Below are 18,825 nucleotides of genomic sequence, written 5' to 3' on the forward strand. Positions count from 1 at the left end.
ATAGAATGTAGCTTGTAACTTTAACTAGTTACCTTTCAAAAGTACCTACAAAACTATAGAAAAAACACCAATTTTGGGTGAATTTGATGGATAAGATTGATTCCAGATGTCCTTCTTCCTTGTAGTTAGGCCCACTTGGAAGAGTTTAGAACTCCCTTGTCCCGAGTTAATTTGAATTATTAAAATTATAATTAAACATTAAAGAAAATGAATAACTACCAAATATTTAGAATACTTTTATTTTAGAAATGAATAGCTAATATGTTATTAGTCATTGGGTATGGTTATTTTATTGATTAATTTATAGTTCAAAACTATATGCACATTTTTGGGTTGGGTAAGCATATTTTTTTTTAAAAAAGTTTAGCATGAAATTTTACAATTTATTTTATTATATCCTAGTTAATTTATATTTTATCATTTTTAAATACATTAACTGAAATGAAAAAGCAATTTATTCGAGTGAAACACCTTGCTGATCAAACTGTTGGAAGGTAACTAAAATTGAGATTTTTATAAACTGAATTTATTATCAGAGCAGAAAAAACTGAGGTATTATCTGAAGATTTACTAGGCGTTGAAAAACGTGTTGATAACATAAAACATGCAAGCCATTCAGTTTTAAAAAAATTATCAATGTGCATGATCAGTCAAGGGACAGATTTGGAAAAAAGATTGGTAAGATATTTTATATGAATTTTAATATGAAAATTAAGGTTTAATTTATTCAATATATTATTAGATACCTTATTTTATATTTAAACAAAAAAATATTTGTATATAGGCATATTTTTATGGAAACTTAATCTAATAATTTAAACCTTGTCAGGAATTTAAAAGAGAACAATTAATATAAAGTATATTATTATAGACACCATTTACTTAGCACTTTCAAAGATATTAATTACAAGTAGTTTCAAATCATAATCAGACCCATGCAAATGGAGGAGTGGGAAGGGTAACCCCAGGTCTTTAAAATTAGACTTATTTATAGGCCACCAAATTTTGGTACAATACATGATTTTTATTTTCTTATGACTATTTAAATTTACTTTTTTATGCCAATTCAAATTTGCTTTTATTTTTGCTAAGTTTAATTTTAATTTCTCAATTCATTTAATTGATATTAAAGTCTTTTTTAGGGTAAATTTGGGTTCAAAATTATCTTCACACTGGACCAACAAAAATTTTAAACATTTCCCTGTTTATAATATGGTTATAAATTAATAATTTATTAGATATAAATTGTCTATTTTAAAATTTTTATTTGACATTTTTTTTAAAATATAAATTTTAGTTTAACATCTTTAATTATTATAATATTTTTTATTTATTCTTGCTCTTGAAAAAAAAAGAAGTTTTTTAATTAACTATGACATATGGAATTTTAAAAAATCAAACATTAAAAACTATATTGTTAATAAATCATTTTAAAATTTCTTGCAAAATTCTATAAAATATAAATTAGTTGCAAATAAACAAATCAGCTCTTAACCAAAAACAATATGAAAATAAATAATTACTTAAATTTTTTTAATAGTTAATTTCAAATCAAATACATAAAAACTCCAATTTTGGTTACTTTGACATCAATATGATTAACTTCGATTGTTCAAAATTTTGCTTTTTAAAAAAATTTATCTGGCTAAAAGCCTATTTTTATTTTTCAGGATACTAATGCTCTTAATATAGAACTAAGCATGTATTATTTAGGAGTATACTAAAGCATTGTAATCTAATTACATAACGTTTTTTTTGTTACTCTGCCTTTTATTTCACTAAATTTTTTTTATTATTGCACCAACCAAGATATAATGGATAGAAAAGAAAATGTACTGATATAAAATATCGATTTATTGAATTTTTTTTATCTATCAAACTTTTGGCTAAAACTGAATTACTTACATACGCTTTTTTTAATGTTAGTTATTTTATATTTTTTTTTGTTTGTTAAAAGCGTGTTATGTAATATTAGTTGGAATTATGAAAAATATTGGGGATTAAATTTCAATTATTAATAGATTTTCTCACTTTTTTAGCGCGCGGTTCATTAGTTTGGGCACTAAGGTTTTCATTCATTCGCGTAAATACACTATCATTTGTTTTTGACGAATGAAATAAAACATTTGTTTATATTTCATCAACAAAAAAATACACTTCTCAATAAAAACAATATTTTAAGCGTTAACTCATATAAAAATTGTATTTTATATTTTTAAAAAAAGCTAAAAAAAACTCGTCCTTTAAGCCAAAAATTTATTTTTATCTAAAAAAAATTTATAAAGACGCAATGAAGAAAATATTCATAAATATTAATTTTTTTTGCATACAAACAAACGGTAAGATTATTTGATAAATCAAAAACTAAATTTTGGACGAAATTTAAGAATTAAATGGCACGTGATAAAGTATATCATATTAGAGATCTGTCCAAAGACCCGCCCTGGCGGAAAACAAAATATTTTTTGACCGTAATACCCGAAATTTTTTAACGGGGTTCTGCCGATATAAAATTATTTTCGGTACGGATATCGAAACATCTTCGAATCAATTTACTAATAATATCCGATTTATAAAACGAAAGAAAAAAAACTGTTGATTCCAAACTAACTCGCTTTTCCTTAAAAAAAAATTCCCGAAAAAATATTAAATTTATAATAGTAAATATATTTATAAATATAAATATGTAATTACGTTTTTGATTAATTTTTTAAAAAATAATTGAAATTCCCTACAAAAATCAATAATTAACACATTCTGTTTTTCATTTTGTTTAATCATCGAGTCTTATTGTTTTCTGATAATTAATTTTTTTTTAAAAAACATAATATCTGCGTTGTAAAAGTTGCTACGTAATAATTGAACCTTTTACAAAGTGACCATTTTTTGGTCAACATGTGTATGAGACGTGAGACAAATATGAAACATTTTCATATGATTTTTTGCAGTGAGAGAAACATTATGTCAACTTTAAAATAAATTTAAAAAAATATTCTATAATATATTCCTGATTTATTCGAACTATTAATCTTTTTCTTTACATACATAAATTATGAGCATTTTCGAAAAAGGGCTAATAAATTAGAGACTAGTTTTTGGTTCTTTCAAATACTGAATTTATGTAACATAATGGTGTAACATATTCTTTATACATTCAAATTTATTATTTTTTAGAAGAAAGCAAAAATAAATTAACTCGCGCCTCAATGCTTAGCTGACCTTCGGCACGTACCTATGGAATTAGCCGAATGGCTAATTTTTTGCCCTTACCCAACTATACAAATTATTTAACTTAATTACTTATTATTCACGCATCATATTATGCAAATGCCTGCAGATTTTTATATATAAATAGATATTGGGCATATATTCTATTTTATATTATTACGATCATTATTGGATCATGTCAACAGAGAATTCATATTTACAGCAAATAAAATTGTAGTAGTTTTATGATTTTTTTTAAAAATTATTAACAAAGGAATAGAAGCATATGATATTTTACACCTCTTATAGAAGATTATTACTATAGCAATAATTAATAAATTTTATTTTTTTAAAACCTTAAACTAGACAAATTGGGGAAATGTAGAATGCAGATCTATATAATTAAATTTAAAACTAAGGCTCATGCCTCGTCCTCAGTCACTTCGTTAACGCTGCTTTTGAAACGCTTGCATTATTAAAATTTAAAAACCAGAAGCTTTACGTTGAAAACGTTTTAAAAGCAGCATTAAGGTAGTGAACTGGAACGAGGCGTAACACTTGTCAACTATTATTAAAACACTGCGCTGGGAAAAGGCCCTCATCAATGGAAGCTACGGAATTGAGTGACACAGTTTTCTTCAAGATTATAGATCAATAAGGCAAGCAAACAATACACATAGTTAATGATGATAACGATAAATATATATTGATTCCAAAACTGTCAAAAATTACACTGTCCCAGTATAAATCGATGTTTTTTTATTGCAATAATGAGGAACCTACAGAAGTCCTCATGCCCCCGCCTCCTTTTAAAAAATATAACCCACCTGCTCATAATTTTGGGAAAAAATTATCACGCTTGCGCATTGTTATAAAATGTGAATTTGATTGTTTATTTTTTTCTGAGAATGACAGGTCAGGAACAGGCACAACCCTTATATTCGATCGGGCACGGTCTATAAATAAATTACAAATCCAGGCCAGTCCTAAAATATTTTTCACAAAACCCGGGCCGGGTCGAACAAAATTTATTTTTATAAATGAATTAAAATTATATCAATCATTTATCATTGATTTGATGCTCATAGACCGATAATTTTAAATATCTGTAACAAACCGTTTATAAAAATGAAAAAAAGCTCAAATCTAAGCAGGGCAAAAATACTCGATAGGTCTTTGATGGTTCAAACAACATCTCATCTCGTCTATAAATATTTTAAAGCACACCTTCCGCACCCATTGTTAAAATTTTTATCTCGCCGGCGCCATTTGCCCGCCTATTTTAAAATATTATATTTTTTAAAAACAACTTTAATCACCACGAAAAATGAAATCAACTGATTTTTTATGATTTAAAGTTGAATTACAGATTTTTGTTTTTAAAGCCCTAGTTTACTAGTTCATGCCTTATCTCTTTTCAAAATGTGATTATATATCTTTTCCCCACTATAATGTAATTTCCTCCTAAAATATTTTTTTTTATTAAATATGGTTCATTGAATATTTTTTTAAAAAATCTCTTTTACTAGTATGAGAACGCGAAGCGAGTAGACTTAGATTTTTATACGCCTTTTTATTAAAATCATATTAATAAGGTTTAAAATATTTTATTATTTGTTAGATTTTCTTATACCTCGTCCTAAATTCGACTAAATTAGTTACGCAACTAATTTTCGGAATCATATGCTGTTCGTATAATATTTTAAATGAACACATATGAGTTAGACGAATTTCTTTTTAAAATGTTTGGACATAGTAGTTGACTAAATTCTTAATTTAGTCGAAATAGGTCGAGATAAATTTAAATAAAATAATATTTTTTAGTACGTGATTGAGAAATTGAGGTAATTATTTTTGAGCAATCCTGACTTGTAATTAAATGTTATATAATATATACTGAAATTTCATAAGAGGGAAATCACCAAGGCTAGCTTTGTTAAATGACTCTATTAACCAATTTTAAATTAAGATTTTAGCCAAAATAAAACGAATCTCGAGATTTCATTAATAGATATCCAGACTTTTCGGCCATTTATGAGAAAAATTCCAGGCTTGCATAATATTTTTTGGCTATTTGGATAGCCATTTTTTAAAATCGAGCCGTTTAACAAAACTAACCTAGACCTGATCCTATGAACCAGCTCATCCCCAAATAAAAATACAACTGGAATATAATTGTAAAATTGAAATATGGTTTTATGCTAGCTAAATCTTTTGCAACTGAATTTATTTCTATCGCCAAATTTAAATTTAAAAAATCTTCTTTAAATAACTTCATATTTTTATATGAGGCTAAAGTTTAGTATTGTTTAAACGGCTCAATTTTTAAAAATGGTTAATCCAATATTTTAGCCAACAAATATTGGCAGAAAAGTTTGGACATCTATAACGAAATCTCGAGGCTCGCTTAATAATTTTATGGCTAAAATCTTAATTTAAAAATTGGCTATGCTAACGTAAGAAATTAAAAATCATTTAATGAAAATGATTTATTAAGAGAAATCGGTAAAGTTAGTAAATTTTATATTTAAAGAAAAAAATATTTACCTCAACTTGACCTCTTAAGGATGGGGTTCCTTAAATTAAAATAATAAGGGGGTTTTGGTTTCGGCTTCAAACTCAAAAATAAACAAAACAAATAAACAACCCTCCAAAGAAAAGAAGGTTCTTGTTCCTAGATTTTCCCCCGTTTCGAGGGTTCCTGTTTCCAAATTTTGATTGCAAATAAAGCTCAATTAGTTTTAATTTTTATAAGTTTCTGATAAAAAATGATGATTTTACAAAAAGAAATAAGTATATTTTCAAAAAAAATTATTAATATGATTATAATTTATTCTATCACTTATATTTATAGAAAAAGATTCCGGAAACATATCTATCGTCCGCCTTGGTCGAGTTCAGCACAAATGTTGGCGAAAATACCCCATTAGGGTAAAAAATGTTTTTACAACTTCTTATTTTTCGAAGGATTTATAAATATTATTAAGTCACATGCTTTATATAGCTAAGGTTAGGTGAGGTGTTTACTTTGGGGAACTTATTTATGAGATTATTGATTTTTGATATTTTGGGAGTCAAAAGCCTTGCTTTTAAAAAAATAGAATTTGGAAATACATCTCTAGCTCAAAATATATATTTTAATTAAATTTAAATAGGCAATTCAATAAATAATTTTGATAATTTAATATTCATCTATTTTAATTTAGTTTATTACAAAATATGATATGAAAAAAATGAATAGTAACTATTTCCCACCTCCTTTATTTAAAAAAAACAAACTTTTCTTATTTTTTGAATTTCATTTTATAATTGTAATATTGTTGAAAAGTCCGATCTTTAAAAACGACTTGATTAAGATTTTAGCCGAAATAATAATTTAAGCCTCGAGATTTGGCAAATACAGGTCCAAGCCTTTCTGCCATCTATGAGCAAAATCTCTAGGATTGCATAATTATATTTTGGTTAAAGTCTTAATCCGGCCCTTTTTAATAGACCCAAATCGGGATTTTTAACATTATATAATTGTGATATACAATCTAGCAAAATAGGAAATTAAATATAGAATTAATACTATTTTAGGCCATGGTGGGCCTATATTTTAATGATATTAAGGCTGGCCAACGTTCCTTATCATCTTATAGTCCTTTTTGTTTCATTTAAATAAGACCTGCAGGCATAGCACAGGTACACGGGCCAGGCCGTATTTTAATTTTTTTAAATATACCCAAACCGAGTCTAAAAACGGGCCAGGCTGAAAAAATTTTTTTTGAAAAAAAAATCCGGGCCGTGCATGCAAATAGTACCTCTGCAGGTCTCTGATGAAAATACCAATTTTTTGAAATAGCTAATGCCAAAATATACTGTACATTGCTATTATGGTAAGGAAACTTCATAGATTCTCTTATAAATTAGATATTTTCGCTAACCTATATTTTTGTTCCTTTTTTAATCAAATATTTAAATAAAAAATGTTTTTGAGTTACATTTCAACATTTACAAGACAAGTTTATCAAAAGAATTTTAATGCATTCACATTATATATATTTTTTAAAAAAACTTTAAAATCATTACAATAACCTTAAATAAACGATTTTTAATAGTTTTTTTTTAAAAAAAAAGCAACTATAAAATTTTAATAAACGTTATTAGTATTGAACAGTTTATCGACCGTACAAGTGTAAATACTGGATCATTATCAAATATAATAATTTATTAGTTGATAAGAAATAAAGCATTATTTTTAAACATTGAAAATTTATACGCAATATTTTTATTACTCGATACGATAGCCGGTCCTAAAAGGTCAGAATGTCACAAACGAGTATTTCGATAAAAATAATATTTTTAAAAAAAATCTCATTATTGTAATAGATCGTTTAAAAAAATATTATTTTAAGTTTGAAATGAAACTAATAGTTTAAATTAAACTTTACACAGTTAAATACTGTACAATCCGTGAACAGTTTTCCATAGCCCCAAAATTTTAGTTAATAAAAAGCTAAAAGTAAGAAAGAGATTTATTTTATTATTTTTAGTAAATTTATTGAATAAGATTTTAAATTTTTAGGAGCGCGTTACGATATTGCGGGGAGGCCATGAGTCACATAGGTAAAGACACTTTGCAATACGAATTGGACATTGAAATGAAAGTGTTTCAGCCTTTAAATATGCTTTTAGAAGTAAATTTGTTTTATAAAAAAAATTGAAAATATTATTCGAAATTTAATTTTTGTCCTTTTTTTTATTCATATTTAGACTTACCTTCCAGTAATCAATAAGTTCAAAAAACAACTTAATAGGCAGACACTGGAAATGGATATATGTAAAACCAGGTTGTTATTAATGCACATAAATAATATACATAATTTTATATCACATCAGTAGAGTAATTTCCAAATCAAATGGCGGTATCAAACCAATTTTTTTTATTAAAATTCTTATAAATTATATTTAAAGAAAATTTATATAAAAAAGGGTAATTCAAAAAGAATAGCAAATTTTGCAGTGGATAGTATATCCCGATCTTACTAATAGGATGTATTATACTATGTATATGTTATAGGGGCAGGAATTCGAACCTCAACAAATATCGGGTTAGGTTTAGAACCTCTAAAAACTGGTCAAAACCTTTTCTTTATTATAACTATATAGAAGCATATTTTTTGAAAATATAATCACTAAAATTTATGCAACATAACTCAACATATGTTTAGTTTATATTATTATTTGGACAAACAAATATGCCTAAAATTGTGATAAATATATTTTTCCTAAAAATACTATTAAAAATTTTTTTTTTATAAAATTCTATCTATAAGGAAAAAGAATAGATTTTATGAATGTGGGTAGAGTGCCGATTCAATTCGGGTTTGAGGAAGTAAAATTATAAAAGTTTTTTAAGCTTGGTCGGAATTTTATTTGTATATAAAATCATGCGTATAAGTAAAATATCATCTAATGTCTATTCGTGTTCCCTCTGGTGTTAGAATATTATATCTCAATCCTGAAAAATGATCTTTCGACCAAAATTTTTATAACTGGGACATACATGATGATTGTTACTAAAATAGATATGGTTCAGGTTACTCTAATTTTCTTCCGTCCCAATAAAGAATATTGATGTTTTTTATAAATGCGTTTTGGTGGTATCTATTAAATCGCTCTTGTTTTGTATCGAGTGACATATATTTTATTTTTTTATTTTCTTTCATTAGTAATACGGATTAAAAAAATTTTCCTAAGGTTTAGTACAATTATTTTGACCACTAATGGAATAAAATGAAGTAAGTGTAATTGCATTCATCAAAGTTAGGGATCAAGATAAAGACATGCACAGAATACGTCTTTTTTTAGATTTATCTATCTTGATTTTGTGGAAGAAATTAACTAATTGTCAAAAGTTGAATTAAATTTCTTTATTTTAATAGTGCATTTTAAGAGAGAATAATAGAAATCACCTTATATGTTTTCTTTTCTTTACTCTAAGTTTCTGATTTTATGATTTTAAATGATTAGTAATATAATATATAGCAGATTAAATTTAAAAAAAACATTTAAAGATAAGATAACAATTTATAAAAAAGGCTAATTTTTTAAATTACATTGTTTAATATTTATAAGATAATATCCTATAATACTTCTCCGAGGGCTGGCGAAGAAGTATTATCCCAGTATACAAGGGGAAAAGTTATCCTTTAGCCGATTTGTAGAACGTGCATAAAAGGGGTACAAATAATGTGTAGTCTGGATATTGGCAATGGGTTAACCCTAGGGAAAGTGGATAAGTTTTGTTATTTGGGTGATATGTTAAACGCAGATGGTGGTGTAGATTCTGCTGTTGTTGTAAAGGTCAGGCAAGCATGGAAGAAGTTTAGAGAGATGTCATCTATTCTAACAAATAAAATAGTCTCTGAATTTAAAGGGGAAAATTTACGAAAGCTGTGTGAGGAGTTGTTTAGTTAATGGCGGCGAAACATGGGCAATGAAAGCGACTCACGAATCCAAATTAGAAAGAACAGAGATGAGGATAATTAGATGGATGTGTGGAGTATCTCTGAGAGAGAGAAAAACTAGCAAGGAATTGCGATCAAGATTGGGAATAGAAGTGATTGGGTGTTAATGCGAACAAATAGACTAAGATAGTTTGGACATGTGGAACGTATGACAAAAGATGACTGGGTAAAGGGATGCATCTTGATGGAAGTAGGAGGATCAAGATCTAGAGGAAAGCCAAAGATGACGTGGACAAATGTGATAGCGGTGGATATGAGGAGCGTGAATCTTAGAAATATTTATGCTCACGGCCGTCAAAAAGGGTAAAGAAAAATGAGAGGTAAAACTGGCCTACCTGGGTAAACCTGAAAATCACCATAAAACGGAGAAGAAGAAACCGTTTATAAAGACTCGGTTATCCCTGTAAATTTTTTTAAAAAAGAGGTTTGGTTCAGCTCAGCCGTATATAAAAATATATATTACAATACATCGGTTCGGTTCGACATTCTGACTGAAAAGCACTACGAACTGGAATCGTCAAATAGCAATATACAAAACATATAGCTACTTATACTTATCAATCATTTTAAAAGAGTTATATTTTCAAAGATTCAAACCGGTTTGCATCCCTTTTTTAGAGGTTCAGGCTCAAGTGCCAACTGTAAATAATAAAGGTTATTTTATGTTTTGGCAAATTACAGGGCTATGCTTCAATGACTCGGGTTTTTATCAAAAGTTTAAAACTTAAATAATCTATTAGGACGCGTTTTTTTAAATTTTGAAAGTCCCAATTTTGCCGGAATCGTAATTAGTAAAAAAAATTTTTTCATTGGATGAGATATATTTATACTGAGGTAAGGAGTAGGATCAAAGATTGGATGTGGGTTAGGGTTAATTAAAGGTTTGAGACATATAAAATTTAATTAATTATATTAAAAATCTGTCAATTCTGACAGGTCATGTAATTGAAATAGAGGAATAAAAATTTTAATAAATTAATTGTAACAGCAATTTTCCTGAGTTTGACCATAACCGATTTTGGCAACATCAGGTCTTTCAAAAAAAACGTGCGCTATCAATTATTTATAACTTGGTCCTAAACATATATAATATGGCTAAATTCTAAAAATTTGTGAAATTCCTAAAATATATAACATTATTTATTTATTTATTATATATTAGAAAAAATCAATAATATATTTGTATTTATCAAAATAAATAAGGTATAATGAAATGTTGAGAAGGTCCTATTGTTCCGTTAATGAAGTTCAAAGCAATGCCACCAAAATTGATTCGCTTAAGGATGATTATATAGACGCCTGCAATAAACTTGATCATATCAAAGTAATTAATATTATTATTTTTTTTGTTAGATACTTTTTTCGTTTAAAATTTGAAAATATTTTATTTTAATATTTTACATTTGTTTAGGATGCCTACACCACTGAAATGTTCAAGTTTTTATCGAAAGAAGGGGAAATTTCGAATATCCTATTGAACGTATACAAATTTTTTTAGAACGATTTTAATTCATTTTTTTGTTTAAATCATCGAATGGATTAGGTTTTAGAAGCTCAAATAGAATGTCACAAAAGTTTATCTACTACTCTTGACAGTATTTTAGCTAAAGCCCGTGATTATATAAGTAAAATTCTAGTATTATTTTTAGAAATGTTTGAAATGCGAAAATTATAAACTATTAGGTTCTTCCTACATTAAACCCGCGTTCGGCTGCCCTTTACAAGAATATTTAGATCTTACAAACAGTTTCGTTTCTCCTATTATCGAAGATTGCATCAATATACTTTTAGAGATAGGCTTGGATGAAGTTGTAAGTTAAAAAAAATATATCACCCATTTTTAATATAATCACATAAAATAGTTTGAATTAGAGATCTGCAAAAGCAGGGCCGGGCCTTTTCAAAGAAAAATCGGGTTCGGGCCTAATATTTTTAAAGAAATTCGGGCCGGTTTGGGTGGGGTCTTAATTTTTAAAATATATCTAAATTTATCAATTTTATGTAGAATTTTTTATGTAAAATAAAAATATTTGATTTTATTTATAGAAACTAGACGCCATATGACATATATCTTTTATTTTGAGTAATTATAATTTTTAAAAAAAATTAATTTCTATATTTAAATGAAATCAGGTCGGCTCGGCAAAACCTTTCAAAAAAATCGGGTTCGGGCCGGGACGGCATAACTTTTTTTAAAAAATTTCGGGCCGGACTTGAAAAATTAGACCCGATGCAGCTCACTAGTTTGAATTAGGTTAGGTTTGCCTAATTTTTCAAAAATCTCATTTATACAAAACTACGTCTATACTTTGATAATTGTAATTCCTTTTTAATATATTAGGCCTAACGCCGCCGCACACACGTTAATCATAAATAAATATTTTTTGAACGTGCATTGCCTTCATCAAATAAATTATTTTTCTTTTTTTTTCATTTTTGATTAACAAGAGAAACAAAATAAAATTATAAACAATTTTTTAAAACTAAACTTAATATTTTTAAAAAACAAAAACTTGAAGTTTTATGAATCTTGTAGTTTTTTTAAATATCCAAAAATAAATATAATTGATAACTTTTTTTCAAAGTCACATAATGACTTTTATTTCAAAGCATAGTAATCGCCATCTAATTTATATTGAAAAATGACACCATGTCCTTTGAAAGGACACTATGTGACTAAAAAAGATGTATAAAATAATAAATAATTAATATTATAATTGAAATGCATATATATATTGTTCCTAGGCTCATCTTTTCTCCACTCTGGCATATAATAATAAATTGAATTACTAAGTAGAATACATCAGTATAAAAAAAAATAGGTGAAATTTATTGTAGACAAAGCAAAATAAGAATAAAAAATCACAGATTCTAATATATTAAATTTAAAATTTTCTAATTCGAATTAACGAATAATTCTTTAGGAGCATTAGTTAATCATTTTTGTGGATGACTTAATATTTATAATAAAGCCAGCATAATATACTTAAAATTTTTTTATGTGGCATGTGACATTATCACTAAAATAATGATTATTTTATTTATTTATTTTTAAATAAGGGCTTGTTTCGTATGACAGGTAGTTCTCCCAAAATTAAAAAATTGAAATCCGCTTTCGATTCGGGATCACCGGTAGACATGCAAGAATTTATACAAGATCCTCACGTTATTACCGGTTTAACAAAAAAAGCGATAATGTTAAATTAATACTTCAATTAAAGAAATCTCTATAATTGTTTAAAATTATATTTTTTTAAGTTATATCAATCTCTTTTTGTCACACAAATCAATCTGCTAGTTAGGTTTACGCGCCTGAAAAATACGCAGATAGCGCGATTATGTGACCATAAAGTCCCCTCGCCTCTTTTAACGTTTTTCATTTCTAGGTCATTGAGAAATGTCATGATATGTGTTCTGGTTTAAATCATTGATTCGAAACGATAAAATATAAATGTTAATGTTTTTAAAAAAAAAAATATCATGTCTAAGGTATACTAAAACTCTATTTAAGAGAGTTGCCCGAACCATTGCTCACATTCAAGCTTTACGATGAGTGGTCAAACGCCGGTAAAATGGAAGAAAACAGCTTTGGGGATAAAGAAATCAATGAACGCAATAGCGAAAATGAGGGAAAGGAGAAGACGTTATTACGGGAAAATAAATTAGCAGTGTTTGCCAGCCTGCTCAAACGATTGCCAAAAGCTAATCTTGACAACCTGAGGTTATTAAATTTTTTAAGATAATTATTTAAAGTTATAACACGATCAATATACAATATCATTTCCTTTATGTCTAAAATGTTATGCAAGTGTAATATAAATTATTTTCTTGTTGGAGGGGGGGGGGTTCATTTTAAGATTAATCAAAACTAAACTTTAGCACGAATGTATTAAATTATTTAATTTAACCCTATTAATATAATTATGAATATTTTATAAAGGCAATTTTATATCATTGTATTTATATTAGGTATCTGATTCAATTTATGTCTCTCATAGTTGATCACTCGGACGTTAATTTGATGACTAGCTCTAATTTAGCTATTGTTTTAGGGCCTAATCTATTGTGGAAGCACATGGATTTAAGGTAACTGAAATAGATGATTTTTTTTAAAGAAAAATGAGAATAACTTTTATTATTAATACGCATATTTTTTTAAATATCCAATGTTATGTGAAAGCTTAGTTATTATATTATAATTGCGTAGGATGGATCTTTCGAATACCAATGTACAAAATTCAATCGCCGAATTTCTAATCGTGAATTGCAATGCATTATTTCCCGAAAGTAAGAAGAAAAATCTTTAATTTTTTTTCTTAAAAAAATTCTTACACTATCAGATAACCAAAACTCGACATACTATTTTTTGACATTTGACATTGTTCATATTTTTTTTCCTTCGTATTCATCGAAGAAAATTTTTAAAAAAATATATAATTAAATACATAAAGAAATAGACTTCAAAAATTATGACAATTCCAAACCCGTTAATCTTTTTCGCAATAATCATCTCGACAACAATCTCGCCCATTCTATCCCAGAACCCGGTAGTTATAATAATAATAATATTATAAACCTCGATGTCAATGACAAAGAACACAGTATTACCCGACACACTTGCCATTCCTTGAACCAAACCCCCCAACAAAGCGATTTTCGAAATCCCCAAAATAATCGGGCCATCTATTCCCAAGTTGATCTCTCAAAAAAATACAAAAAATCTCTCTCCAATGGTTCTAAACCATCCTCCACGCATTCAACTATATCTAATGACCACCAATTCGACTCCACATTTTCTTCTTCAACGCGCTCCTGCAAAGCTACCCCTAAGGTTCATAACAAGGACAGTATCATGTATCACAGTAGCCACGAGTTATTGAACAATACCTCATTCGCGTGTCTGGGAATCCCATCTTCTACTTTTCATTCGCAGTCATATTCCACACAATCTCCCGTAACACATCATCATTACAATTCGAACGAAAGCATAAATCTTAGTAATTCTTGCGCTGGCGATACGCTCCATCGTACGGGTGATAAGTAATATTTCAAAACAGATAATTTTTAAATAAAAGTTGAATATGGATAGTTAGAACTTTTATTTTTTGATTATATTACATTTAAAATATATTGAGTTTTTAGTTATCTAATTTTATATTACTGCTTTAAGTCAACTGTATTACAAGGTTCCGTTTTCTTCGAACAGAAACTCGCATTAAGTTAAGTGAACAAGAAAATATGTAAACAACATTTTTTAAATATTCTATTTCGTTTTAATTCGAACATAAATTGATGAAATATATCAATATCCCTATTTTTAACGTTCTTACTAAGTCCATTTTAAATAGCGCATTTTTCTAACTTATTAATTCAATAAAATTTGGTCGAACATATACATAAAATGATTAAAATAGTTTCCCAAAAATTTATATAAAATTTTAAAATAATTTATTTGACAAAATGTAGTGATATATTTAAAAATTTAACCCTGACCCGGTCCGAAACCCGCTCGGGCCGGGCTGGGCCGTGATTTGCAGATCTTTAATTCTTTTTAACACTTTCGTTACTTTGTCCTCCTTTTCTCACAAATTTAGCTTGTTAAACATCTCTTCTATCGGATTAGAAATGGCGAATAGGAGTAAAAATTACAATTCGTGATTTAACGGTCTGGTGCTGTTCTATATCATAGACAGTGTAAAATTAAAATTAAACATTTTTCAAAACTAGGGTCTAGTTAGTTATTTTCAGAAAAGGCCAATAACCTTTACTTTGCTCATCATATAATAATTACATTCAATTTATTTTATTCGAAAAAAAGAAATTTGTTTGTTTAACTATTTATTATGTCAAAAATATGTTATTTCGGAAAAGAATTTATAATTAAATTGTAAATTGTCTCGTGTCGGAATATCGAACAAATCGATCATGATTAAGCAACTACTTTCAATTTTTCGTAAATTTTGTATGCAAACTAAGATTCGTTTTAACCTATATTTCAATTTTGGAGACTTAAGTAAAGCATGAAAAATTTCCCCATTTTATGATTATCGGTTTTTATTTAGTTAATCATTGATTAGAAACTATACGCTTGTAAATAATAAATTTGGTATTTAAATAAAGCGATATCAATGAATAAATTTCCTTTTAGTTTTTTTAAAATGACTTATTATGGTCTTTTTAGAAAATAAAATTACTTAATGTTATTCATTTAAAACTCCTTCATTATAAGAATTTTATTCTATATTACTTTCAAAATCTTATAAAGCAAAATAATCCTCTTAAAAAATAAGGATTCTGAGTTTTCTTTTATATAAAAATCACAACTTTCTTTTTATTCAAAAATAAGTTTACAGAGATATTCTTTTAAAAAATATTTCGATTATTTTATATTACATTTTTATGCGAATAAAATTGATACACAAAATTATTTTAAGAAAATAAATATATTTGGACATTTTTTAAATAATTTTATAGATATTTCACCAACTTTTAATGAATTAATGATAAGTTTAGTGTAAATTTTTTTTTAATAAAAGCTCGTTTTGAATGAGAATTTGTTCGAAAGAACGGTACAATCCTGTGATAGCGAACATAACAGCTTAAAATAAATTATTTGTTGTTTAAAAATCGATAATTATTCATTGCTTTCCAAAACGAATATGTATCGAGTATTGAATTATTCATATTCAATTCTTTTTAAAAAAATATATAATACGAATAATTATTATTCGATTCATATTCGTTTTTGAATGGACCTAATTCATAACTCGTTAATATAGTTGGATAATAGGTAATAAGCTCCAATTCACAGTATCGAAGAAAAATTTTTTGAAATTTTATTTTATCATATTTGACATATCTTAAGTCAAAGAAAGCTAAAATCACATCGAGACTTATCCATTAGCCTTCCGCCGCCGCCTCCTCCTATTCCGTTATCGAGCTGCCCCCTAGCGCGGGAAGAAAATTTTGATAATTGCGATACATTATTACCCGCACAACAAATAGCCCGGTGTTGCAAGATTAAACCTAGTCTACCACCTCCGCCTAAATTAAGACAGCTCAAAGAAACTTTACATTATCAGAATGCGTAGTTGTTGTTTCTGGAGCATATTTTTTTAAGTCTAATTATCGTTTTTCAAATTATCAAAGAATATTTATTAAATTTATATTCATTTAAATTGTTATGGGTAAGACGTAAAGGTAGGAAAAGTTTCAAATGATGAGAAAAAAACACAAAATATACATCACAAATTTTTATTATTATTATATTATAATTTTAAAATGTATTTTTTTTTACATTCCTCTGTTTGTATTAAAAAAAAGAATTTTTTTAAATTAATTTATTTATGTATCATTTTATAACGAATTGATCTACATATTTAGCTTTGGACATTTGTATATTTATTTTATCAAGTCAACTTTAAAAAAAAAACATAACATAATATTAATGTTCGCATTAATTATGGGCAATATTTCTTTGTGATATACTCTCAGTCAAATTTGAGAGAATACGCATGGTGTTTTTTTTCTTTAGTTTTTAAAATGTTATAATTTTATTCATTTTTCTATCTATTTTAAAAACGTAATTATTTTTTTTTAAATGATAAATTTTAAAATATTTATTTTTTTATATGAAACTAAATACGACCTAAGGAAAGGACTTGCATTCGTTTAAATGCAAGCTCATCATCAACTCTATTTTTTTAAAAATTAAATCAAATATTTTTATAGGTTTTTTGTGATAAAATATTATTTATTTTATTTATAATGCGCTTTATCTAATATTTATAGAAATTTGTGTAGAATGTGTAAAAATAAATAAATTTGTTTACATGATCAATTAAATTATGTTCTTCTGCCTTACTCTTAGATTCAGAACTTTTAAAAGGCCGATATTTTTATATATCTAGATCTGTATACCGATCGTAGGTTGAATGCTTAAAGTAAGTATGTGCGATTTTTTGTTGCAGAAGTCATTTTGGGTAAAAAAAACCGTAAATTCTGTTAAAATGGGTAAATTGTGTTAATATATAAAAAGATTAAATTTAACTATATCTGTTGATCAAATTTAATGAGTTCCTTTTTTTTAATAATAAGCCTTATTTTATTCCTAATATACAGAGTAATTAAAGGATCATGATCCAAGGAATGGCGATCTTAATTTAGACAAACTGTCTAGATTGTAGATGCTTGAAAAAGGGTCGTAATTTTTTTACTATTCATCAATTTTTGAATAAAAAATGATATTTTACGCATAAGATAAATAAAATAATTTTTTAAAATTAAATTCAAGTCTTACTCATCAATTTAAAAAAAGATTTATACTCCATGGGAATTTCGAATCCGCATTTTTGAAAAATTTATATATTTGCTATCGAAATCTAATCAAAAAAATCGCATTCAATGCAATTCGGAGAAAAAAAATTCACCATTGAAAGAAATAATCTAAAAGGAAGTTTTGATCCTGGGATCGATTAGATCTCAAAATATTTAGCTTGTTACACAATTTTTAGAGATCTAAATAAAATAAACATAAAGAATATATCAAATTTTTTAATAATAGACGCATTTAATTTTCTGGCTCAAATTTGACATATGGGCAGACAGATCATTATTGGGAACTGAAATACATTAATAAATTAATGCAAGTGGGGTGGCCTTGCACTGAGAATTGGTCGATAAAAGTTTTGGAATCTGTAGTTGATAACGGTCTTGAGATACAGAAACGATGATAACATTATTTATTTAAATAAAAAGTTTTATTCTATATTTTTTTCATTTAAAATACATATATATGTATCAAAATTAAACAAATTTAATATATCTAAATGTCCAATTTTCATATCACGATCTACAATTATTGCCTTAAACAGTAAACATTTAAATGGACATGTATATTAACGCTTTAGATAATAATAAATAAAGAATGCCTTTATTAACATTAAACTTTAAATTGAAATAAAACATTATTATATATTACATGTTACCAACATGTAACAATAATCTTGAAATGAAATATTTGGCAACTCACTATGTAACAAAAAAAATACACATTAAATTATTCTGAAAACTCGATTTGGGTAGATTTATAAAAACGGTCCGATTA

The 18,825-nt window shown here is 26.7% G+C and overlaps 1 protein-coding gene across 1 annotated transcript; it reads left to right on the top strand.

Moving 5' to 3' along the window:
* Positions 1-318: 318 nt before the first annotated feature.
* On the top strand, positions 319-17,513 carry LOC135926248 (rho GTPase-activating protein 44-like). The gene is made up of 16 exons (XM_065462052.1): positions 319-337; positions 451-494; positions 537-678; positions 6,062-6,138; positions 7,775-7,886; positions 7,963-8,039; positions 10,923-11,043; positions 11,131-11,199; positions 11,263-11,344; positions 11,403-11,530; positions 12,780-12,894; positions 13,209-13,440; positions 13,689-13,805; positions 13,927-14,006; positions 14,171-14,759; positions 16,585-17,513. Exons 3-16 carry the CDS (start codon positions 637-639, stop codon positions 16,808-16,810), a joined length of 2,067 nt encoding a protein of 688 aa, XP_065318124.1. The 5' UTR covers positions 319-337; positions 451-494; positions 537-636; the 3' UTR covers positions 16,811-17,513.
* Positions 17,514-18,825: the final 1,312 nt, after the last annotated feature.

The sequence above is a fragment of the Gordionus sp. m RMFG-2023 genome, chromosome 3 (genome assembly GCF_954871325.1).
Source record: "Gordionus sp. m RMFG-2023 chromosome 3, tfGorSpeb1-WG-v2, whole genome shotgun sequence".
NCBI classification, from domain to species: Eukaryota; Metazoa; Nematomorpha; class Gordioida; order Chordodea; family Parachordodidae; genus Gordionus; species Gordionus sp. m RMFG-2023.